Source organism: Pseudochaenichthys georgianus, chromosome 14 (assembly GCF_902827115.2).
Source record: "Pseudochaenichthys georgianus chromosome 14, fPseGeo1.2, whole genome shotgun sequence".
Taxonomy (NCBI): Eukaryota; Metazoa; Chordata; class Actinopteri; order Perciformes; family Channichthyidae; genus Pseudochaenichthys; species Pseudochaenichthys georgianus.
In genome coordinates this window covers 26,365,945-26,391,358 of record NC_047516.1, presented here as the reverse complement: position 1 = coordinate 26,391,358, position 25,414 = coordinate 26,365,945, and the positions used below count along the sequence as shown (strand labels likewise).

The window sequence follows — 25,414 nt, the reverse complement described above, 5'->3', positions numbered from 1 at the left end:
AGGTCATGGGGATCATGGTGGTGCAGGAAAGAGCGAGATGGCTCAACCTCACCAACCTCCCGGACCGAGAAAGGGAAGATGTGCTGGATATGCCCATCGTTCCCGAGGGAATTTTCGGCTCCGCTCTCGCCTCCATGCAAAGGAGGTGCAAGACGAAGAAGAAGGAGGACGAGGCACTCCACCTCTGCCTCCCTCGAAGGGTCCAGCCGCTGCCCTCGCAGCAGCAGTCCTTCACCCAAGCGAACTCTGCCCGGTTCAAAGCACCGGTCAAGCAGAGGTCGCAGCCCACCCCGAGTCCCCAGCCCAGGCTGGAGACAAGGGCAAGTTGGCCGAGAAAATCTCCGGTTCCGGCTGCAGCTCAGGCTCAGCCAACCCAGAATTTCGGCCAGCAGTCGAGGAAGAAGAAGCGAGCGGCGTGACAGCCCCTCCTTCTTTAGATGCCTAAACACCATCTTCAAGTCCGCACAAACACATGTCACATGCTGATTGATTCCTCTGTCATAAAACATTTGCCGCTGACGCATCAGGCTTCAGGCCGAGGGCGCAGCTAAAAAAAATTAAAAGAAAATCAATAAAACCAATAAACAGCCCGCCAATTCTTCCCCTTTTGAGAGCAGCTACGGCATCTCTCAAAAGGCGGATTATTGACGGGTCTATGAAGGCACCACCACCACGCGCAGTGCCGGCTGGGGCTTTAAGGGCACCACCGTCACGCGCATGCGCAGTGCCGGCTGGGGCCGTAAGGGCACCACCGTCATGCGCAGTGCCGGCTGGAGCCGTAAGCGTGACATCTCAGCTGGCTCTAAGGAGCATACAGCAGGAGATACTCACGACATCTACCTGGGCTTCTCAAAACAGTTATACTTTATCTGTTTTCACAAGCCCAGAGAGAGTCAACCCATATTCTGGAGAGAGAGGCTCTCTCTCTCCTAGAAAGAATGTAATGCGTAGTGGTACTACACCCGACTTTTATAGTGCGGGACGCGCCTACGGGTGCTGTCCTTTCACGGAAGGTGGTCACCACGGACGCATGTCAAACAGGCTGATAGGGTATTTACGAGGGTCGCCCGGTGAGAGGCCTCTAGAGCAGAGACCTCCAGCGGGCGCACGTAAATTACCCGGAGCTTTTAGCGGTGTTCCCCACCCTAAAACGCTTCCTGCCTTCTCTCAGAGGACACCATGTCCTCGTGAGGATAGACAACACGATATCGTGTATGAACCGCCAAGGGAGGTTGCGTTGTCTCCAGTCACACACACTGGCACACAAACTGATCCCTTGGAGCGGCAGACGTCTCCTCTCTCTGAGAGCGACACAGGTACCGAGAGGGATGCACCTCGGGACAGAACTACTGTCCAGAGGTGCACCACTCTATGCAGACTGGACTCCACATCCAAGGATCGTGAGTCCGCTGTGGGTGCGTTACGGCGGAGCCGCGTTAAATCTATTCGCATAAAGAAAAAATGCTCAATGACAGCTGTTCTCTTTAATGCACGATTTAAACGCACTGTTAGGCAGGGGACGCACTCGTACACGATTGACCTCCGGGTCCTCTGTACGCGTTCCCACCCCTGGCTCTGTTACCCCCAACTCTGGCCAGAGTGAAGGAGCAACGCCACACACTTACTCTGATGTTTCCGCCCTAGCCCACAACGTACAGGCTGACGGAGATATATCAGCTGTTGTGCGGGCAGCCATGGCAGCCCCCACCACGCAGGGACAGATTATCTCAGGCGGGGGGGCGATCCTTCACCCACACCCAGAGCACGGGGCACTATGGGCCTGACCTGTGAGTGGTACAATCTGAATACAGTGGGACTCCCTCAGAAGGTGATAAACACTATTCAGAGTGCGAGAGCTTCCTCCACCAGGTCTCTTTACGACTGTAAGTGGAGGGTGTTTGAGGAGTGGTGCCTTCAAGAAGGACACATCTCTTTTCAATGTCCTGTCGGGGTGATTTTATCATTTCTACAGGACCTGATCGATAAACACAGAGCTTTCTCCACGATCAAGGTGTACCTGGCTGCTATTGCTGCATGCCATGTGGGCTTTGAGGGTAAGACGGCTAGCCAACATCCTTTGGTTTGCCGTTTTATGAAGGGAGCTCGCAGGCTCCTCCCTGTCTCCAGGTCGCTGGTGCCCTTATGGGACTTGGCAGTAGTTTTAAATGGGCTCAAAATGACCCCATTTGAACCCCTAGAAGGAGCTGACATGAAACATCTGTCACTCAAGACAGTGCTGTTACTGGCCCTGGCATCCGCCAAGCGGGTCAGCGATATTCATGCACTGTCTGTACATCCCTCATGCACTCAGTTCGCCCCAGGGCAAACGAGAGTGTTGTTGAAACCCAACCCTGCCTTTACACCAAAGGTGGTTGGTTGGTGTACCCCGATTGACATTGAGGCATTTCCTCCGCAGCTGGTTTCCTCCGGGGAGCAGCAGCAGGATCTGTTGTGTCCAGTCCGGGCTTTACACACATATATGGACAGATCAAAAGAGCTTCGTCTTAATGACCAACTCTTCGTGTCCTGGGCTAACCCTCACAAGGGTAAGCCTGTTACTAAGCAACGGCTCTCCCACTGGATTGTGGAGGCAATTGCTTTGGCCTATACGAGTCAGAATTTGCAAGCACCTTCGGGTCTGCGGGCTCACTCAACTCGGGGCCTGGCTACATCCTGGGCTTTGTTCAAGGGTGTTTCCATCAAAGACATCTGTGCAGCGGCAAGCTAGTCTTCGCCGCTCACTTTTGTCCGCTTTTACAGGCTAGACGTCTCCGCTCCAAGCGTGGCCCGAGCAGTGCTGGGCCCCTTGTTGAGTCGGGACTCCACCTGTTAAATTCTGGTTGATCGGTGATCTTCGAAATAAGCTCGTCTGGCAATACGGGAGCTACAATATCCCATAGTGAGACATCGAACGGAGTGTTATGAATGAGAACTATAGGTTACTTACGTAACCCCAGTCCTCAGAGTAACATGAAGTGAGATGTCTCACCAGACGGCCCTCCTTGCTATGGTGAAGCGAGAAGAGGTGCTTATTTTGAATGACGCATGCGTCGTGGCGCAAGCTACTTATAGGGGGTGATTTCCCCTGACTCTGACGTCAAGATCACCAGCCAATCAGGATTGGCGTAATGAGATTGATGCTTCTGTTTGCTCTGCGATGAGGCGCATCCCATAGTGAGACATCTCACTTCATGTTACTCTGAAAACTGGGGTTACGTAAGTAACCTATAGTTTCTATCAGGTCACTATCAGCCTGTCACTCATTATTTTCAGGGAGAGGCGGGGTTTGGAGGAACAGAGGAGACGGTGATCGCGGAAGCTTTCCTCCTGCCTTCACAAACTTTACACACATATTTATCAACTGAAAATAGCAAGAGAACATTCATACTCTGCAATCCAAGACTTCATTAAATCCACCAAAAACCTGACATGACGATAACAAGTGTTTTTCAAAAACATAAATCGATGTGTGTCTCTGAGCCGCAGCGACACGGACTGATTCAGAGCGGGTCATTCTGCTGTTGGTTCTGGACTGGTTCTTGTGTTGGTGGATAAAGCAGACTGCTCCGTGTTTGGAGTCGCTGTGCCGCTGTCACTTCTGTTCCCTGATCTCTGCGTCACCGACCGATTTGATATTCGTGAAGAAAAAAAGAAACGTTATTGTCCAGCCGTGGCCGGAAGATCAGGAAGCAACGTTACTATGCTATAATCGATTATGTTCTGTTCCTGCATCGATGCAGAATCGTCCACGTCTGCATCACGATGCATCGTAGAAACGATTCATTTCAACACCCCTAGTATACGACTTATTTTATTGCTATCAACAGTCAGTAAAGGGTGCCATTGGTTTTGAGATGAAAATCCTATAAACCGTAAACATAATTGCTTCCTTATTGAAGATGTATCATTGTACACTATTCATACACAAATGTGTAACATGTTGTACATAATATTGATACCCAGTTTCAATATTGTATTCATTATAGCAGAATATAATTTTTTTCTCACTGGGAATAGTCAAACTAGTAACATGTATGTTTCACTCTTCTCCAGTTGTTATAATAGCATTACCTCTCCAGCTTGTTAGGTATTGCTACCTCTTTGTAAGGTGTACTTACTTTCAAGGTCCTCTGTAGTGCTTTGTCACATGACATAACATGTGACTCTAGTGTTGTCATATGAGCAGAGCAGTGGTTCTCAACTGGTGGGTCGCGGACCCGTTTCGAGTGGGTCGCAGATGTTTGTTTTTTTCTTCACTCACACATCTGCGACCCACTTATTTTTTTTTGGGAAATAAGTCAAACTTTTCTTTTGAAGGCCCGAATTTCTAACGCTGTGCATGCAATAAGCGTTGGACTGGAAGTACCGGAGACCATAAACGTTTTTGAAAACTTCTGTCACGTAGTGATCATCATGTTTTTTCGAGTCTTCTGGACTTCAGAATCAAGATTGTTGCCGGAAGTCCCCACGGAGAATAACTTTGCGGTAGAACTATTCTTTATACATCCATGGGTACAACTTGAGATAAAAATGAACACATAATGAAATATGACCCCCGGTTTGATGATTGAAAGGTCACAGAACAATGGGAGCTATCTACCCTTACCCACAATTTAAAGTAAGTCACACAGACTATCTCCTCTTTGCTCTTCTCTCTGTGAGGAGCAGCAAGTTCAGATTCAGACCAAAGTGAAAAACAAACAATGGCATAAAATATTATTAATATGTCGGGTAGTAATAGATTTATTTATTTTCTTCTCAGAGTGTACCAGAATGCGTAGTTTATATGTTAGTATTTCTAAAAATCTGGGGTTGGGTTTTCAGCATGCGTGCCTTTTTATATTATACAGTTCAGCTTTGATTCCATCATCTCATTAAACCTTATTTAAAAGCATTATTTAGTTCTGTGAAGGGATATATGCACTGTACTTCACTTTTATTCATATTGTATGCTGAAAAGCGTATATATTACAGCACGATTTTTTGTTGAATAGATTTGAGTGGTTCAAAAATGTCGGGTCGCGATTTATTGACAAAGGAAAAAGTGGGTCCCGAGGCCTGACCAGTTGAGAACCACTGCTCTAGAGTCACCAACAGAGGGGGGTGCAAAGCCAGTAACCGGAACAATTCCAGTCAATGAAGCTGGAGCAGAAGTGGCAGCTCAATGTTCAGTGACGGGGCGATGGCTGTCCCGTGTCTCCTCTCTGTGCTCGCATCCTGCTGAGACTGCGGGAGATCGGACTGGTTATTGGAGAAACATAAAACACTGCAACTCAAGTGTGTAGAAGGAAAAAAGCACACTTTTTGGCACACCATCAAGTGTATTTTATCCAGCTGCTCTGAGGGAGGAGGTTGTGGGTGGGTGATGATAATACAGACCATGAAAACAATAAAATCATGCAGGAGCAGGAGAGATCTCATTTCATCAGGGGCTGTGGAGCCGAGGACCGGTACACACATGTGCACACTGAGTCCTGCACCTGCGTGTCTATCTGCCATACTAATTAGAAAAAAATACAACCACGAATGGGACTCTTTTTCGCCCTACTTAGCTTTTTTAAGTGTTCAAGAGTGTCACTGCACTCCATAAAACCTCTTTTAACTGAGAAGGGGTTAATGATGAGTGTGACGATTGAAAGCTTGGGAATGCTGTAAATGTTTTAGAAGAGAGCTCATCTGAGTCATCCACCATTAAATTACTCTGGGTAATGGCTGTTGCCATTAAGTCATTATGGGCAGCATGAAAATTGTTGTGCTTAAATCAACAGCAACAAAGAATTAAAGTCATAATTGAAGCTGCACATGTTGCTGTTTATATAATAGAAACGAGGGTAGTCTTTTTTTCTAAGTTAGAGGTGTACATGTTGGTTCTTTCTCGAAGCATGGTTTTCAGCAGACACTTGGGCAAACAAAATGCAATCTTTTGGGATAACGAAAACTCTAACACCATGTTTAAGAGTCATGATGTCTTGTGTTTCAAAAAATGTGGCTCATCTAAATAAAGGCAAATTCTGTAGTTTTCTATATTCAGTTGCTTTTAGGATTGCTAAATTATAGGTTGAAGGGGTGGCTTGTATAGAATATGCAGAGTTTCCCTTACAAACCCCCTGAAATTAAGTTTTGGCTGTTGCCAATTACCAGGAGCTTTAATTAGCCCTAACTATCGCTGTGAGCGCAGAGCAGGTCTGAGAGTGAAGCTTCCACACACGTCCGTAAAGCGATCGACGCATATGCCGTTATCATTGGTGGAGGAAGTGCTCACATCCTTTAACAGAGTGACATTACTTATGCTACTCAGTAAAAGTACTGTTACAAGTTGTTTAACATTTTTCTTAAGTAAGAGTATGTTAGTACTAACAGGAAAATGTCCCTGTGACTGTTATGTATTATATAATTATTTTATAGCTTTCTTATGCTTTAACATATAAGCAGGTTTCTGCTGTTGTAGTTGGTTAAGGTGGAGCTAATGATTGTTTTATTTATAGATTAATCTACTAATATTTTTACCATTTATCAAATGATTGGGTTAGGATCACAATTTTACTCAAAACCCAAAGTGACATCGCACTTATTGTTTTTTATCCAACCGACTGTCCCAAACCTTAACAGTATTTTTTTTTAAATAATAAAAAAACAAACTGAATGTTTTCTTATTTCAGAAGCTGGAACCATTATTATTATTTTCATAAAAAAGACTCTGACGATCAATATAGTAGTAGTGTGTTTTTGTCAATCGACTAATGGTAATATCTGTTCTTGTAAAAAACATAATGCTTTATTAACTCGTGTTTTTTTCCCTATTAAAGCCATTATTTGTAAAGTTGTTAAATAACCAATGCTAGCAAATAAATGGTGTGAAGTAAAAGCTAAACTTAGTTGCTTCCCACCGCTGGCCGTTAGAAACAGTCCGCACACACATTCACAGTCTGACAAGAACATGTGGGTGAGGGAAACTCAGTCAAAGCATGGCATGGTATCAGACAAAGGACGTGTGTGTGTGTGTGTGTGTGTGTGTGTGTGTGTGTGTGTGTGTGTGTGTGTGTGTGTGTGTGTGTGTGTGTGTGTGTGTGTGTGTGTGTGTGTGTGTGTGTGTGTGTGTGTGTGTGTGTGTGTGTGTGTGTGTGTGTGTGTGTGTGTGTGTGTGTGTGTGTGTGTGTGTGTGTGTGTGTGTGTGTGTGTGTGTGTGTGTGTGTGTGTGTGTGTGTGTGTCCTCAGGAGTCTCTACTTAGCAGCATTGTGGTTATTGGGACTTGTTTCGGGGTTTGAATAAGAACAGAAAGCTGGCAGCTAAATAAACGCCACACTCACAGGACACTTCTCCTTACTCACCTGACCACTGTGTGGCTTTTAGCTTTGCTTCATCTCCAGAAACAAACAATGGTGCACCTCACAGAGACAGAAACCTGGCTGCTTTGTTTTATTTGTGACTCACATGGTCCTACTACTAGTGTTGTGGTACTTCTTTTTACAGTGACGTGATAATGTTGATAAGAGAGTTGTTTCTGCTCTTTTGAAAGGGTTGTAAATACTCTCATGGGTGTGGACTGTTTATATAACATTGTATCCATTCAGAATGTCCTTGACTTAGCCATACATGCTTTCTGTGACAAACATGACTCAACATAGAATAATTGCTCCTCTGCTCACCAAAGTGTGTGAATTGATACCACACACGCATGTTGCCCGGATCATGAGTGACACATCAGGATCATGTTCAGTAGTTCTTTGGAAAGCTACTCCTGACTCACCACTGGCTGGCAGTAACGGATCTGTTGCTCTAACTGCAACACCTCTTAAATTCGATTTGAAGCCATTCATTTTTAACTACATCTAGATAGTGTGTCAGAACTTTATCGCCTGGATTTGATCCTCTCACTACTGAACATGCAGTATCACTAACGTACCATAAAGATACGATGGTTGGCAATTTTACAGTTGTAAGTCATGGATCTGCAGCTGCTTGTGAGGGGGAATCTCACTTTGGGTATGGATATGATATACCACGAGAGGAATATTATTTCCTTTTGCAAAAAGAAGTGTTACAAAAAAACACAAATGCCTTCATCTATGAATTTACATATATTAGATAAGTAAAGTTAACAGTTATTTCAATCAGTATATTGAAATCCTCATGAGGTTGCCCAAATGTCTTTTGACATACTCATCTTCAACTCTTTCAAAGATGAATACCAGAGGGGTGTTGTGTGTGTGTGTGTGTGTGTGTGTGTGTGTGTGTGTGTGTGTGTGTGTGTGTGTGTGTGTGTGTGTGTGTGTGTGTGTGTGTGTGTGTGTGTGTGTGTGTGTGTGTGTGTGGTGTGTGTGTGTGTGTGTGTGTGTGTGTGTGTGTGTGTGTGTGTGTGTGTGTGTGTGTGTGTGTGTGTGTGTGTGTGTGTGTGTGTGGTTAATGGGGCTCATTTACTGGCGCTTCCACAAACAACAACCAACATAATTATTACATTCAAATGAAGTACATTATTGAAGTTTACATTAACTTTGGATAATAACACGAGAGAAATGAGCGGAAGCGCTCTCTTTTCCTCTCCCCTCTCTCTCCTGACAGCCTGTCAGTATCTCATGCAGCTCACTGATCCAGTAATGAGTGACCCGACAGTGAAGAATAAACATATTTATAACTAGTTTAGCTAGTTCCAGAGGTAGATAACATAGCTAAGTGTGTTAGGTCTAACTCTAATTAGTGTGTGTTTTGCTCCGCTCACCGGTCCGTCACAGCGGGTGGAGCTGCAGGATTTCTGCTTCACACACACGTTGCATACCGCTATTTTACTGTATTTTTCGGACACCTTAAAATACTGCCAGACCGGTGAAGCCATTTTGGCGAGCTTGTTTTGCTGATGTATTTTACGTCATGTGATTGGCTCTCCCGATCGGCTCTCCCGATCGGCATTAACGGCCCCTACACACGGCGGCGTGCGTTGACTCTTCAGCGCTTCTGCCCATTCACTTTGAATGAGGTGACGTCACGCTTCGCCAAACTGCATTGTGGGAGCAAAGTGTAGTGTGAAGCGTTGCTCGCTTTAAAAGTAGAGCAATGTTCTACTTTTGGAGCTTCGACGGAAGCGTCAGCCAATCGAATCATATGCCAGTACAAGCTCTAGCCAATGAAACCGCTGCCTGTGTGTCCGGGGCGGGAGATTCAGGTGATTGGTTGTTGGTATAGCTTCAGACATGCCCGCCGGCAAGCGTCAACGCACGCCGCCATGTGTAGGGGCCGTTATAGAGAGTACCGATCAATCGGCAGAGAGTGAATATCGGCCGATATCGATCGACGGTCGATCGATCGGAGCATCCCTAGTCTTAACTGTCACACCTCAGCCATCCGAGGCAAGCGTCTGTCTGTCTTTTTCTCGAGGCCCCAGGAGTATACCAATAATACCAAGTACAATGACCTCTCTCACACACACACACACACACACGCACGCACGCACGCGCACGCACACACACACACACACACACACACACACACACACACACACACACACACACAGCTTACCAAGAGCACATCGTGGGCCAGAAGCCGGTCTGGAAAAGCACGCCTGCCAGCACAAGCCAAACCAAACCAGTGTGCTCCTGGCAGACTGCAGGTGTTCAACTTATTGGAACAATTGTTTTGTAATGAAGTTTCACCATAAAAGCCACTAAGTGCCTCTCAAATGCCTGTCACGCCATCACACACCCTCAGGTAGGCACAGAACCATCACCAGGCTATGCACAATATTACCCCCAATAAACTGAACAACAGAGTCAAAACGAAAACAAACAATTTGAATTAAGGTAATCTTAAACTACAAAAATAAATACCGACACCGTGTGAGTTGATTTATTCTTACATAATGATTACTATATTTGCTAGTCAAGCTCTTTTTTTCACTTTCCTAGCATGATAGCGAGCTACACTTCTTGTGTCACTTGTGAAGAAACTCGTAAATACTGTATATTACCATAACGATAAGTGTTAGTTTCTTCGTCCAGATAAGGTTAGGCTATAAATATATTAACTCGTTGTGAAAACGTTATGTATCAATATTGATATTTCTCAAAGATTCAAATGTTAAGTGATTGCAAATTAACAAAACATATTCCCATTTCATTTTCATTGTAGTTTATATACAATGAAGTTATCAAATGTTCTATTGTACATTAATTACAATATCACTTTCAAACAGTTTGGATTGAAAGTGTTATCTTTTCAAGTGTATGGACCATGCTCGGTGGGGGGTCAGAGTGTGACTGTCTGTTAGACAGGGTGAGGTTTCTGAAGATTAAGTCATATGGTGAAACCACATGGATAAATCACTGAGACCAGCCCCTCAAACCTCCAGCTTCTAGTCAACAGTCTGTGTGTGTGTGCGTGCGTGCGTGCGTGCGTGTGTGTGTGTGTGTGTGTGTGTGTGTGTGTGTGTGTGTGTGTGTGTGTGTGTGTGTGTGTGTGTGTGTGGTTGCTTACCACCCACTTCTACCCCTACCCTCTCTGCTCCATCACTGGCCTCAGTCCAGGGTCCTCTTACCTCCCTCAGAGATCCTGACCAGGGCTTCTTTCTAACGAACTGACCTCTAATGTTTGTCCTGCTTTGCCTCCAGCAGTCTCCCACCATAAGAAGCGGTTAACAGGTTATGCTAGCGGGACTGTGTCTAATGTGCTTAAATGGCCCTTGACAGCCACATCGACCTGTTAATGACTGGACCGTCCTGTGGTCGTGGCCGCTGAGAACTGGTCAGTTTATGGTAACCCATTAAAGCCTGGTTTGGGGATTCAGAAGCAACTACATTTGGCGCTATAAAATAACAAGCAGAGTCTATCCCATGAAGAGTGGCAGGATGATTATCGGCTGCACCGCCCGGGTCTCATAATAACAAATAATAAAGGGGATTTGTTGGAATTTAATACACTTTATTGTTTTTAAATGAATACAAACAATTGCAAATATCAGTGTTTTTTTTTAAGATCACACTTTTAATCTAAAAGTCAAGTGCCAGTGTGTAAAAATCGAAATGTAATGGTTTTTCGAAATTTGATGTGGTGTGTGATAAAATGTCATTATGAATGCCTTCACTCTATTGCAGGGGTCGGCAACCCGCGGCCCTTTAAGCCCTCTGCTCTGGCTCCCTTGAGCTTAGACAGAAATAAGAAGGAAATACAATAAAAGTATTTGTAGGACTATTTATATTTTGTTGCATGGTTGAAAATGTTTCGTATCTTGTATTTTGAGGTGATACTGTGACACATAAATAAAAAACAAAACGGTTTTAATTAGGTCAACTAAAATATGCGTCACATCCTGCTCCGGTCCCGCGCGAGCGCCTTTTCTTGGAGGCGAATAACCTGACCCCCGGCTCGATGAGCGAACTATGGATAAATAAAAAAAAAGTACCGGAGGAACACAGGATTTAATTCTATGTGGACAGAGTTATCTGCTTTCACAGCAAACGATGCTGGTTTACCGGTATGTTTGATATGTAGAGAGAAGTTGTCAACGGTGGTGCAGCCTTTACGTGTCAAGGAACAACACGGGAGAGGAAGACAGCTGACGATCTTCAGTCATAATTCAATGGGGTAGGCCTATGTAATTTATTTCAGAAAACACTTTTTGTTATATTCCATGGAATGCTCTTAACGTCCCGATAGCAATTCATATATTAAATGCTTTGACAATAAATACATACAAAAATTAATCTCTGGAAGCCGTAGTACTGTAAAAAGCACGACCAATCATCTGAGCCGGCCCGGCTAAAGTAACTGGATGGCCTACCTGCCTGTCAGCCTTCCATCTGTGCACAAACTTATCTCGTGCCCTCATTGGTCATGTGCGCGTTCGTGTGTGTTGGAGGACGGACTCTGTAAGGAAGTCTGAAGGAAGAGGCATATTTTTTCCGGTTGTGTATTTTCAAATTCTAGCGCACTCGAGCTGGTTTCTCCATTCTTACCTACCCTACCTTTAACTCTTTTTAGGGTGCAGCTATATGTTTGATTTATTTCAAAGTGGGCCCATTTTAATAATATTTTTTTTCCCTTCAAATGTGCAGAGGACTCCCCAAGTGCTGTGTTTAATTTATTTTAAAGTAGGCCTGTGTATTATTTGTAATTCTCCCTTATAAGAGTTCTTTGTTTCTTATTAGAGGTTAACAGTTTTATATCATGTAATAAATAGCCTAATAAATGCAAAAAACTGTAGTTTTTGTCTGATATAACAATAAAAAACTATGAAATATGTTTTGCGGCTCCAGACAAAAAAATGTTTTGGAAAAAGGAGCAAAATGGCTCTTTTGTTCAAAAAGGTTGCAGACCCCTGCTCTATTGCATCTAGTTATAATTTAAAATGTAAGAGGCCCCTATCTGCACAAGCTGCATATAAAAGTACTGATACATTATACTGTGAGTGAGTTTCTGCTGCCCTCACTTTACCAATTTAAAGCTTTTATCATATATATATTGAATTTAAAAAATAATAATTTAAAGCAAGCTTGACTGAGACTCTGTTTAGACTTGACATTAACATGTGCTTGTAAGGTTTCAGCGTTAGAGTTCTTTTAGTTTATTGTTTTGTGTTTATTCTTGTGACCTTGCATTTTATTTTGGTATTGACTCTACCCTCTCTTTTCAGGTGTCTACATTTCCTGTCTTTGTGTGTCACCTGCCAGCTTGATTGTGGTCTCCTGCTCATGATTGTTTTCACCTGTGCCCCATTACCTGTTGTGTGTATATATAGCCCTTCTCTCCTTTTGTCTTTTGTCGGTTCGTCTTGTCTCAACACCAAGTCCATGTCTGTACTCCCTCGTGAACTATTGAGCAACTTAGTCGAACCTAGAGAACATTTGAGTATCCTAGTTGATCCTAGAAACCTTTTACTTTGAAAAGTCTTTTGTATAATTAGTCGAACCTAGAGAACTTTTGAGTATCCTAGTTGATCCTAGAAACCTTTTACTTTGAGAAGTCTTTTGTATAATAAAAGATATTTTTGAAGTCAAGAACGAATCGTGCATCTGAGTTCTTGTGAGTCCTTCGTCTCAGTACTGAGTGATCTGATCACTGGTGGACAGTTCTAAGGACCAACTACCCAATGGTAGCCCTTTGCGTATGGAAGAAGTAATAAGTCATTCATTTTTTAAAGTATTTCTCCCATCTCCAACAGAATCAGCCAAGATTGAATCTTGTGTTTTGAGTGTTATCATAAAGTTGGTCATGTTTCTGTGTTTTTGTTGTGACGCTACCATACCGCTCCGTCTGCTCTCATGCCCGGCTTTTGTTGGAGCTCTGACCGCTGCGATTGCCTGGAAACTGTGTTGGCGGCGTTGAGGTCTCAGGGGGGCAGCCGGTAGACGATAACGTTATATTTATAGTTTCAGAAAAATCTATCAGAAAATGTAACATATTACATACATACCACCGTCAGGCAGAGAAAGGTATCAGCCCATTAACAAATACTGTAGGCAATGCTTTTCATTGGTCATTGCATATTTCTGTAATACCATGATATAGGTCAAAGTAAAAACTGCAATGTGGATACATGCACAACACAGACTATAAAATAATAAGTAAATATGAAATCTATATGTAGATTTGTGTTTAGAGAGATTTTGCCCTAACGAGCACAGTTTAAGTGTTCTTCTGGTCCTTGTGCATACATGCTTGTTATAAATCTGATGCTACTGCGATGACCATATTGACTCAACTAAATGAATGACTGCAAAACAATTCCACTGGTTCTTTAGGACCAGAGAGGGAGGTAGACCGTCCGTGTCAGTAGCTCATCTCAGAAGCAGCTATTGACCAACCAGCTTTCACTTCCTCTGTCAGTGGGCACACTGTTGCTTATGTTGTTCGAGCTTTGACACTGAGAGGAACCTCCTTTCCGTTGGTGTGCCTAAGCAACTGGATAAAAAGATTAAGGAACAACTCACTACACATCAAAAGCAATTTGGGGGACGGGAGGTAATTTAACTCAATGTTCTGAACATAATTTTAGCGATCTGCCATTGAAAAAACGATTGCTCTCCTGATGGTTTTCATTTTATGTCTTTGTGTTGGTTCCCAAAAAGGCCTTCATGTTGGTTCCCAAAAAGGCCTTCATGTTGGTGTATGATGTTTTCCTGTCATAGATTACCAATTTTTTTTTGCATTCCTTCATGTCACATAAAAGTACAATTTAACTCTGAGCTGATACAAAAATATACGAGTTAAATTAGTAGCAAGTAAATCTTTCTGCAGAAAAACCCCCTTAAAGATCCACTTTAAATATGAGGATGCAATTTTGAATGAGAATCAAGCTACAGGAGGTCCTATGAGTCGTAGTACTGATGATATATTGTTCACACACACACTTTATTACCACACCTAAACTGTGTGTGTCTCCTAGTAGTCTGCATGCAGATTTACTCATATGCAGGATCGGGATCCCTCTCGTTTTGGAAGCCAGGCGTTGGTTCCTACCACAGGAATGCCAGCAATGTGGGCTCCATTGTGGATCCCATCGGGTCAGATAGACAAGCTTTGTGCCTCTGTATGTACTGTACTGATGTGTATTTTAGAAGTGGCAAACATCATCCACATTTGGCCCATCTCAAAAGAGACACCGTTAAGAGGAGAATCAGCATACACACAGGAACCCTCACCACAATGTGCTTATAGCAATATAAGATGGAACAATGGTTTCTGTCAGAGAAACATTTTTAGAAATGATTCATCATCTGTGTCTTTTTAGGAGATGAAATGTGTGCCTGTGTGTCATCAAGTCAGAAACAAAATGAGCCAGGGCCCTACCTGGATGTTGTGGGCTGGGCTGCACATTAATTGTGAGTCACTTGGACAACATGAGAGGACTGGGGTTTTTGTGTAAGGTGATACGCAGTGACAAAGCATTAGAGAGAGAGAGAGAGAGAGCAGGTACTCTGAGGCACGCAACACTCTCTGTTGGCAGGCTGTCTGCGTGTGTTTGGTTAACACATCACCTGAGATAGAGTGGTGAGAGCAAGAGAAATAGAGTGTTTTTTGACGATACAAACTTCTTCGTGAGGAGTCTCTGTGTGCATGCATGAAGTGTGTGTGGGTGTCAGGGCAGTGTGAACTCTCCAGTGGGAAGGATGTGAGGCTGGGGAGTATCCAGTCTGTCTGGGTCAGTGCTGGGAGTTTTGTGACTTTTCCTTCTGGGTCACTTAAGATTTTTCCACTTGTCTTCTGTTTTTGTAGGGAAACAAGTGTGTGAACATGTGTGTTTTCTCTTTAAGTCCTGGCAGTGTTTTTATTTTTTATTATTGTAAAAACGACTGCCTGCTTAGCGTTTCTGTGCCAATGGAAACTGATTTCTTTCTTCTAAAGGGAGTCATTGCCTACTATAAGTTCTAAACTTGTTAAATATGAAACCAGTCTCAAATAGTAAGAAATGAAATGAATTTATTATCTTTTCATTGACATTAAAACACTGCTGCCTCCTGTCCTGTCATGTCCTGCTTTGTCCCAAGCAGCTCTGGAAGTTTTAGGCCCACCCCGGGTTTGCCAGATTGCTTTTGTGGATTTGGTACATTGCGTAATTCCAAACTGTCCATGTGCGTCACAGGGAGCACCCTTGTTTCACAAACATACTCATTAGTGTAAACACATAGAAAAGACAGAGTACGAAGGGCGGCCTACATACACAGACCTGCCTTTATTTGCTGGGATCAAAGTAGTGTTACTGACTTGTTTTATAATCTCTTGCATTTAAGATCCATCCAGATCATTGTTCATTGATCATGCAAAGTTATATGGCCTCCTCCTCCTGACAGGATCCTGTTACGTAATAAACTTAATGAAACATCGTGAATCACTCAGATCCCAACATGTCATAATGATGAGTCAGTGTAAAATGTCTAAGGGCCATTTGTACAAATTAGGGATGCTCCGATCGAGCTCGACGCTCATTAACTGTCAACGGGAGGGCGGGGGGAGCCTCGCTGTGGGGAAGCTGTGGACCTCTGTCGCCTGTCAGCGCAATTTACATGATGCAGTTTAAACACAGTTAAATAAACTAGAGAATGCAATTCCTGAAGAAATTGCTAGTGGGAATGCTTTATGCTGAAAAGCTGACGCTGAATTGCTATGCTGAAATGTAATGTGTAAGAAGAAAGTGAAGAATTTAGATTGAAATGATACATGAACACTGGGGGCTTGAATGTGTGATGAGAGAAGAAAAGTAAAGTAAAAAGTCAAATGGCTTGGAAAAGCAGCAGAATATTTGAACTGCAAACTATTGAACTAACTTGATGGCAAATGATCTGTCGCCATGGCAATGGTATTTGATGACACCCCATAATACGCTTAGATGCGTTGATGGCTGCATTGTTACCAAACCTGTGAAGTTTTGGGCTGTTTGGAGCATTTTCACTGAAGTTATGAGAAAACCGTGTTTCATGGCGAGCATTGTGCTGCCATGGCAACGGCATTTGAATAAATCTCAAAACTGTCCCGTAGATGTCTTCACGGCTGGACTGTTAGCACACATGTGAAGTTTTAGCACTTTTTGACAATTTTCATAGGAGTTATAGCAATATCGTGTTTTATTGCAAGGGATGCGTTGCCATGGCAACACATTTTGAGGAAAACTCACTAATGGCACATAGACATGTTGAGGGTTGGACCATTATCTGTCATCTGAAGTCTGGTGGTGTTTTGACCATTTTCATATCAGTTACGACAACATCGTGTTTTTTGGCGAGGGATGCGTTTCCATGGAAACGGCATATAATGACACCCCATAATTGACATAGAGCTGTTGAGGGCCGGACCATTAACCATTATCTGAAGTATGGTGCTGTTTTAGACCATTTGCATAGGTATCACAACAACATCGTGTTTTATGGCGAGGGATGCGTTTCCATGGGAACAGCCTATGGTGAGATCTCAGATTTGGCATAGAGCTGTTGAGGCATGGACCGGTGATATACAAGCGAAGTTTGTTTGACATCTTGTTTTGTGGACGAGGGATGGAAACGGCATATGATGACACCACATTATTGACGTAGAGCTGTGTTAACCATAGATATATATAAACTAGGGCGTTAATAACGCGTTAACGCAAAAAAAAAATTAACCCATTAATTATTTGAACGCGATTAACGCATGTGTATTTTTTTTCCTCGGCCGCCCCGTAGTTTCAGAGCGCATCAAGTTTAAAATACCATCTACAAGCTGATGCTGACAGCCCCGCTCCTGCCGCCCGCTTGTGGCAGACCACACTTCCACGCTCACCGGCAGGCCCTGACTGGCTATTGGGAGGACCGGGAGGGTGTGTGTATGTGTGGCCCGAGCGAGCGAGAGAGAGACCTTACCTGCATTGTTGTTGTTAGCATCTGGTGCTAGCTAGCTGCGCTAACGGATATAAGGAGCTGTTTAAATGAAAACAGAGGAGCGACATTTCGCCACAACTGCGCCGAGCACTTGACTTTATGCAGAAAGCCAGACAGTGGGACATTGTAGGCATTGAAGCTCGGATAGTGCAACATGATTGTAGCGTCCTGGCAGCTCCCGTTCGAGCATAATATGCCTTGAGTTGCACATAGCTCCAACGATCCCACACACACACACACACACACACACACACACACACACACACACACACACACACACACACACACACACACACACACACACACACACACACACACACACACACACACACACACACACACACACACACACACACACACACACACACACACACACACACACCATTTGTATTGTATTATTGTATGAGAGAGGTTCCAGGTTGAATTGAGGCGAATCTTTGTAATGTTCAGAGGTTGTTGTGTTTAATATTCATGAGCATATTTGTCATTGTTCAAATGATAATAAACATTAGCATAAAGCATATTTCTCCACTCATATGTTGATAAGAGTATTAAAAACTTGAAAAATATTCCTCTAAGGTACATTTAGAACAGATAAAGAATGTGCAATTAATTTGCGATTAATCGCGATTAACTATTGACAATCATGCGATTAATCGCGATTAAATATTTTAATCGACTGACAGCCCTAATATAAACACTAGATGACTCACCCGCGCTGCTGGCCAATGGAGACCGACGTTGCCACATGGCGGCTATCATGCCACAGGCAGCTCGCTCATTCATAACATTATGTCGATGGTGCACTATTGAAATAACCGTAGATTGCTCAATTTTCAACCAATTTTCAAACGGTTTGGTTCGTTATAAACATCAAAGATGTAGTTATGATACTGCATACTTATAATTAATCATTAACTTTTTTTTTTCAACATGTCTTGTTGTCTCCTGTATCCATGCTAATAACGTTTATAATAAACCAAACCGTTTGTAAATCAGTCAAGATTTCAGCGAGTTAAGAGTATTTTTGTGCAGTTCACTCACCTTACAACAGCTGTAGCAGTAGTTGTTGACTGTGGTAAGATGGCCGCCGGTGAGCTACGCTGGCGACTCCCCCTTGAGCCATCTAGTGTTTATATATCTATGGTGTTAACCATTATCTGAAGTCTGCTGCTCTGAGCATGTCAGTTGGAGTTATGACATCATCGTGTTCCATGACACAGGTGTTTATATTTGAGCTGACGTGTCCAGAGATCAAAGGTTTCCATGGTGATGAGCATTTGCATTGTTCTGAACGAGAGATAAACCTCTTACATGTGAACGCTTTGTTGAAGAACCGTAACAGATATCGGTGAAATTTCAAAGCGTGAAGCATGTCAAGGAACTTGAGCATCTGAAATGTACTTTTTGTGTACTTTCGGGTTAATAATGTGGCCTTTTGGCAGATTAACTAAAGGTGTGCGGTTACTGTGGTGGGGAAAGATGAGGCTGAATTTACAATGGGGTTTAATGGAGACATGTTGAACGTTTTTGCCACTTCATGCCCTCAAGAGGCATTTTGTTTAATTATTTTTGCTTAATTTTTATTTATTTTTCAAGCTACGAGATGTTTTCCTACGTTTTTCTCATGAAAAATGATGTCTCAGGAATGTAGGGTTTGGGAATTATGGCAGGTTTAAAAGAAAATATGAAGGCAAAATTAAATCTGTCCTCCACTCTAGCTGTGACATCACGCACTCTAAAATCTGAAGAAGGCCTCTTTAACAAGGTCTGAACAATGTTTAATATCTCTAAAAGTACGAATCAGATTTAAAAGTTGTGCGCATGAATAATTTCAGAAAGATGTGTAACATTTTAAAGTTGGAATGAGGTTTCTGAGTGAAAGTATGCAGGAGCAGTTAGCAGTTGAAGTTGCATGAAGATTGTTCAAGTCTGAAGAGTTTCTTTCTTTCTCTTCTTTCGCTAAAGTGTGATAAGAGATTCCTGCTGCGGGAAATAATAGTTTTGAGATTACCTGTTGTACTTCTTGTGTCCTTTTCTGTTTAGCAAACCAGTGTTCTATAGAACACCTTTATATAGAAGCCCTTTTTTTCTTAATTTACAAAAATTCTGAGAAATGTTTTAATTTTAAAAATACTGCTCTGTTTTACTGAATAAAATTCTGAGAAAGTTTTCATTAAAAATTACGTTCTTTTATTCTGTACTAACAAGATCAATATTTCTCAGAATTCCTAAGAACAGTTTGGATGGGGAGAACATCTCAGTTTTTCCGAATGGACAGAATACATACAAATCCCAAAGTACTCGTTTGTATAGGTTAAATACAATTTAACGATATAATGACAAAACTCTTATTTCATTATTGATCTATACACAAATGCCTTCATCTATGAATTTACATATATTAGATAAGTAAAGTTAACAGTTATTTCAATCAGTATATTGAAATCCTCATGAGGTTGCCCAAATGTCTTTTGACATACTCATCTTCAACTCTTTCAAAGATGAATACCAGAGGTGTGTGTGTGTGTGTGTGTGTGTGTGTGTGTGTGTGTGTGTGTGTGTGTGTGTGTGTGTGTGTGTGTGTGTGTGTGTGTGTGTGTGTGTGTGTGTGTGTGTGTGTGTGTGTGTGTGTGTGTGTGTGTGTGTGTGTGTGTGTGTGTGTGTGTGTGTGTGTGTGTGTGTGTGTGTGTGTGTGTGTGTGTGTGTGTGTGTGTGTGTGTGTGTCCTCAGGAGTCTCTACTTAGCAGCATTGTGGATATTGGGACTTGTTTCGGGGTTTGAATAAGAACAGAAAGCTGGCAGCTAAATAAACGCCACACATCAGAAATCCAACACGCTTTCTCTTCCTTCCTTTGATTCCTCTGTTTTCTCACTGGAAGGCTTATTGAAGTAAGAAAATAAACAAGAGTCAGAAATGTAAAACAAACAAGGCTCTTTTAAAGAGAGCGGCTCCTTAGGTATGCTAATTTCGTAATCTTACAACAAATCAGTCATGGGGTTATTGCCTGTGTGTGCGCCAGAGTTTCCGTTAGAATTTTTTTTTGCTGGTCAACATGTCCGTTAAAGTTGAAATCTTCCGGACAAAATGAGAAAGGTGCCGGTCAAAGGTCTTCTTTGTTATTTATTGAGCTTTAAAACAAATTGATATGATTCGATATTAAACAAACTAATTATAGTAGATTAACTATTCAAAAGTGTACAGTAACTTACAATAACACTCGCGGATCCAGTAATGAGTGACCCGACAGTAAAACTAAACATATCTATAACTAGTTTAGGTAGTTTGAGAGGTCATTAAAATAGCTAAGTGTGATTTTCTAACCTGAAGTGTGTTTGGCTCCGCTCACCGCTGCAGGTGATCATGCAGCGCTGCGTGTCGACTCGTCAGCAGCAGCTGATCTCTCTCTCCCGTCAGATTAGACTTTACTCGCGTTTATGTCCACATCGATCAGATCCAGCTAGTTCTAGCTAATGATATGACTACCTGCTAATTAAAAGACACCTAAACAATAAGCGTCGCTAACTCGCTATGCAACCGGGTGAGGCCACAAAGTATAGCGCAGCATTATGCATTTGTTTACATGCCCACCGGAGGCATTACCAACAGATCAACGGACAATAAACCCACACAGGACATCTCTTTCTCCACATTAAATGTTAGACATTAGAATTGACTCTTCTTGTCTGTCACATAACTGCCAGACGTAACACGCACTGCCAGACGTAAGACATAACACGCAACTGATGCGGTATTGTGCTAAGGGGAAATTATTTTGACCGGACATTTTGACCGGAGAGATTTAGATTTGCCGGTCTTCAGCATATTTTACCGGTCAAAGTCCGGTAATTACCGGCTAAAGGAAACTCTGATGTGCGGTGTGTGGCACTTGTGTAAGATGGGGACGATCACCCCCTGTGTTTTAGCTTGCCATTCTTATTCTTTGATATCTTCAAGATTAATTTCTAAACTGAATGTGTGTATAGACATTAATGTGTGTGTGGTGAGTGTGTACACCCCCTAGCTCTGGTTTCCATTTTTGACTGTTTCCACCTGCGGCCCTCCACTTTTTATCCAGTTACATATCCGCAGTAAGCTTTGAATCTGCATAATCATAGTTGTTTTTTCTCCATTTCCTAACGACCTATTTCACTCCTAACGAAAGTAAAGGCTCATTCACTCGTGACGCTTGTTTGTAGTTCAAAGCAGAAGAAGAGTCCCACTGCTATTCATGAGATTCAGCCTAGATACTGGCCTACATATAACTGTCTTCATGTTAACAATCAGTGTTTGAGTCATTCCTGTCACTTTCTCCACATGACAAAACAAAGGGGTCTTCCCCTGACTCAAAACTACTTCCAACAGGTGCACTCATACCTCCCACTCATGTTTTCTCCTTTATCTTTTTTTCTCCCTGTCACTATCTCTGTTTCCCAGGGACCACACATAGCATCAGTGACTTTGGCAGCCTATGAATGTGGCTCGGTGGATTTCCCCGAACCGCCCTATCCAGACCAAATCATCTGTCCCCAGCAGAGTGCACCGGCAGCAGGGTCTGATGCTGCTGAGCAGGTGGGCGTGGAGGCTGCGGGGGAGGGAGGGTTGGTGGAGACAGCTGCCATCCAGGGAAGCATCTCTCTCTGGACCATCCTCTCCAAAGTGCGCCTGGAAGCTTGTATGTGGGTGAGTGCATGGTACACACTGGCATTGGACACTGCAGGCCGCAAAAGCTGAAGAGCTTTTATAAACATTTCTCATTGTGCAGTTTTGGTCGCAGTTTGAATTGACCTTGCCCACTGACCACAGCTGGGACCAGTATTCAGAGTGTGTGCTATGAAATATCTACTTTATGTCAGTTCCTCATGCACTAAGAGAAACGATCTTGTTTTCTGACTCACCACCATGCATGTTTGAATTTATCCAGTGGGTTTTTATAAGGTGCCATTAGACAGAGGGAGGTAGAAACATAAAACCTACCAAAATTGAAGGGGCCGCATCAAACTAAGCATGCGAACAAGTCATACCGTGAATTTTTACTGACTTACCATGTAACTGTGGTTATTGAATGACAGAAAATGGTGAACATGTGATCCTCAATTGGACTCCCTTCTTTTCTACGGAACATAATGACATCACTATGTAACACTTGCTCTTCTATTGGCTAGCGCTTCAACAAATTGTAAGTGATAGGCTAAAGGGCGGGACATCTCTCAGCGAGCGTCCAATCACAACAGAGCCGGCCAGTTTACCAATCAGAGCAGACTTGGCACTGATTTCAGACAGAGGGTGGAAAGAGGTGCTGAAGCACAGGCAGTATAAGAAAAATAAAGACGTTTTTGAACATTAAAGCATGGAAACATTACACAGTAGAGGCACAACATACAGATATGAACTAGGGCTGTACCCGAATATCCGGTCGTTGGCCTACTATTCGGTTTTCAATTTCGTTAGTCGGATATTCTTTTTTTTCCTTTTTTTTTGTCAGCCGCGCTGCACTGCGTGGGGGTTAGGAATAGGGTTGGGTTAAATGCAGAGGACACATTTAGTTTTAATGTATGTGAGTACTGAGACAATAAAGACGTTATAAATAAATATAAATCTTATAAATATAAATCGTAGTAGTATGCTCTTTCTGCAATTCTGCTTCACAGCGTTTTTGTCAGGTGTCTCGGATTCGGAGCGTGTTATGAAACCTTTTGGAAAATGTATTTTTATTAACTCCAGCATTTCCCTCCGAATAATGGTCGAAGACTTGACTGATGATATGAATGTATTGAAATCTCCAATATCAACGTAAGAGCTTGTGCCTCTTCGGGGGTGCTAACACTTAATCATAAACTTTATCCTTTACTTTCTCCATCTTTATATGTAGATATTACTTTAATGTCCGCTCCTTTTCTCCGTCACGTTGTTTCGTAGCAACAACAACTTCCTGTCAACAGCGCTAACTCTCCTTCAAAATAAAAGCATGTCCATACAAAATAGGAAGCCAAGTCAAATTACACTTAAGACATATATACAACTGCAACTAAAGTAACAAACACAATGCAATATCCTTTTCAATTTAAAAGAACACAAATTAGGTTATTTACATTAACAAATAACTATAAAACAACAGTACTGTAGAATAACAAAATGAATCCCTTGAATAAACCGAAATACACGTGTTGAAGCACGCGCCGACTATTCGCTGCTGATTACTACCGAATATCCGGAGCCCGAAAATGGTATTCGGGACAGCTCTAATATGAACCTGAAAATGACTTTAAAAACATCTGTCATTTACTTTATGATTCATGTTTCTTTTCTCCAGTACCTCCACTGATAAATGATCAAGCTATTAATGAGTCAAATGTGCATGTTCACCGTTCAAGTGTTTTCATTGATAACTCACTTGCTTGGAAACCCCCAGCTCCTTACCATGAGATTTCCGGTGTCGGTGGTTTCACACACCTTGTGGCTGCTGAGAAAGATGAAACATTTTCAGTGTACTACGTTTTCTTCAGAACAAGAGCAGGAACACTTTTACAACTTTATAGTGGAAATTAATAAAGAGAACATTCTAAACTTTATAATGCCAGTGTTTTTGGTTTAAAGAGCAGCTTTCTACTTTCAACTCCAGTGGTTTATCAATGAATCGCAGGTGACACACACACACACATACGCACAAGAACACAAAAACAGATATGCGTCATAGACTTTATAGACTTCTTTGTAACAGCAGTATCTTTTAATATCCCACGTTAACGGCAGTTTGCTCTTTTCATGAGAAAGGCAGAACTGCCGAACACTGAGAAAAGAGAACTTGGTCATTGACACTTGATGTGACTTTTACCATTCTTTGTGATCTGTTTCCCTGTTCTGCATAAAGTGTAAAGAGCTGAGGGGAAAGGGAAATACAGACCCCCGGCTGCTTCTTCAATACCAAGAGTTTACAGGAACCAGACACAACCTGCCCTCTACTGTAATTGGCCCCAATGCTTCCTTATTGTTTGTAATACATTAACTTACACACACAAACGTACAAAGCAAAATATGAAACTGCACGCATACACGTGCAATGAAGACTTACAAAAGTGTGTGTGTGTGTGTGTGTGTGTGTGTGTGTGTGTGTGTGTGTGTGTGTGTGTGTGTGTGTGTGTGTGTGTGTGTGTGTGTGTGTGTGTGTGTGTGTGTGTGTGTGTGTGTGTGTGTGTGTGTGTGTGTGTGTGTGTGTGTGTGTGTGTGTGTGTGTGTGTGTGTGTGTGTGTGTGTGAGAAGGGGCCGGCAATAAATCCCTTTATGATTTTGGCTTCCAATGATTCTGATAAAGAAATCTAGATTACGCAATCATTGTGCCGCTCCCTGTTTCACAATGATTATGTCTTGTGTTATAAGTCCAGCACATCGCGGACTTTCCAAATAGCGGTGCGCAATTTTTGCTAGATTATCAAGTGGAATAGGTCAGAAAAAGTTGACTTTTCAAATGTTGAATATATGTTTAGGAGTTCTCAGTAGGGATAGAAGTTGACCTCAATATATTTGATCTAATTTATTTTGGTCTAAATTATTTTTACCATTTTATATATTACCAAAATATATTTAGTAGGTTGCAGTGATGTTACAATATAGTTGATTACATTTTCTTTTAGATCATTCGTTTTTAAAAGTGTTAATGAGAGTAATCCTCATAAATAAACATGATTTACCAAAACAACCTTGATTTTTATTGAAATCTTGCAGCCCAATGCCTGATTTGAGTTTTTTTCTGGCTTCAAAATTGAGTAAAAATATTCCCTGAGCCAATCTGCAGCCAAACCAGCAGCATCACCATGATCTAAGGCAGTGGTTCTCAACTGGTCAGGCCTCGGGACCCACTTTTTACTTGGTCAATACATCGCGACCCAACATTTTGAAGCACTCAAATCTATATCTACCCCAAAAAAACGTGCTGTAATATATATGCTTTTCAGCATACAATATTAATAAAAGTGAAGTACAGTGCATATATCCCTTATATCCCTTCACAGAACTAAAGTATGCTTTTAAAAAAGGTTTAATGAGATGATGGAATCAAAGCTGAACTATATAAAAAGG

General features: G+C 42.4%; 1 protein-coding gene across 3 annotated transcripts in view; it reads left to right on the top strand.

Moving 5' to 3' along the window:
- The window catches only part of LOC117458586 (vacuole membrane protein 1-like), a 75,950-nt gene that overhangs the window by 13,770 nt on the left and 36,766 nt on the right, over positions 1-25,414 (top strand). For all 3 annotated transcript variants that reach the window (XM_034099172.2, XM_034099171.2, XM_034099170.1), the window contains exon 6: positions 21,776-22,021. In XM_034099172.2, the coding sequence (XP_033955063.1) occupies positions 21,776-22,021 (246 nt within the window). The remainder of the gene's footprint in view (positions 1-21,775; positions 22,022-25,414) is intronic.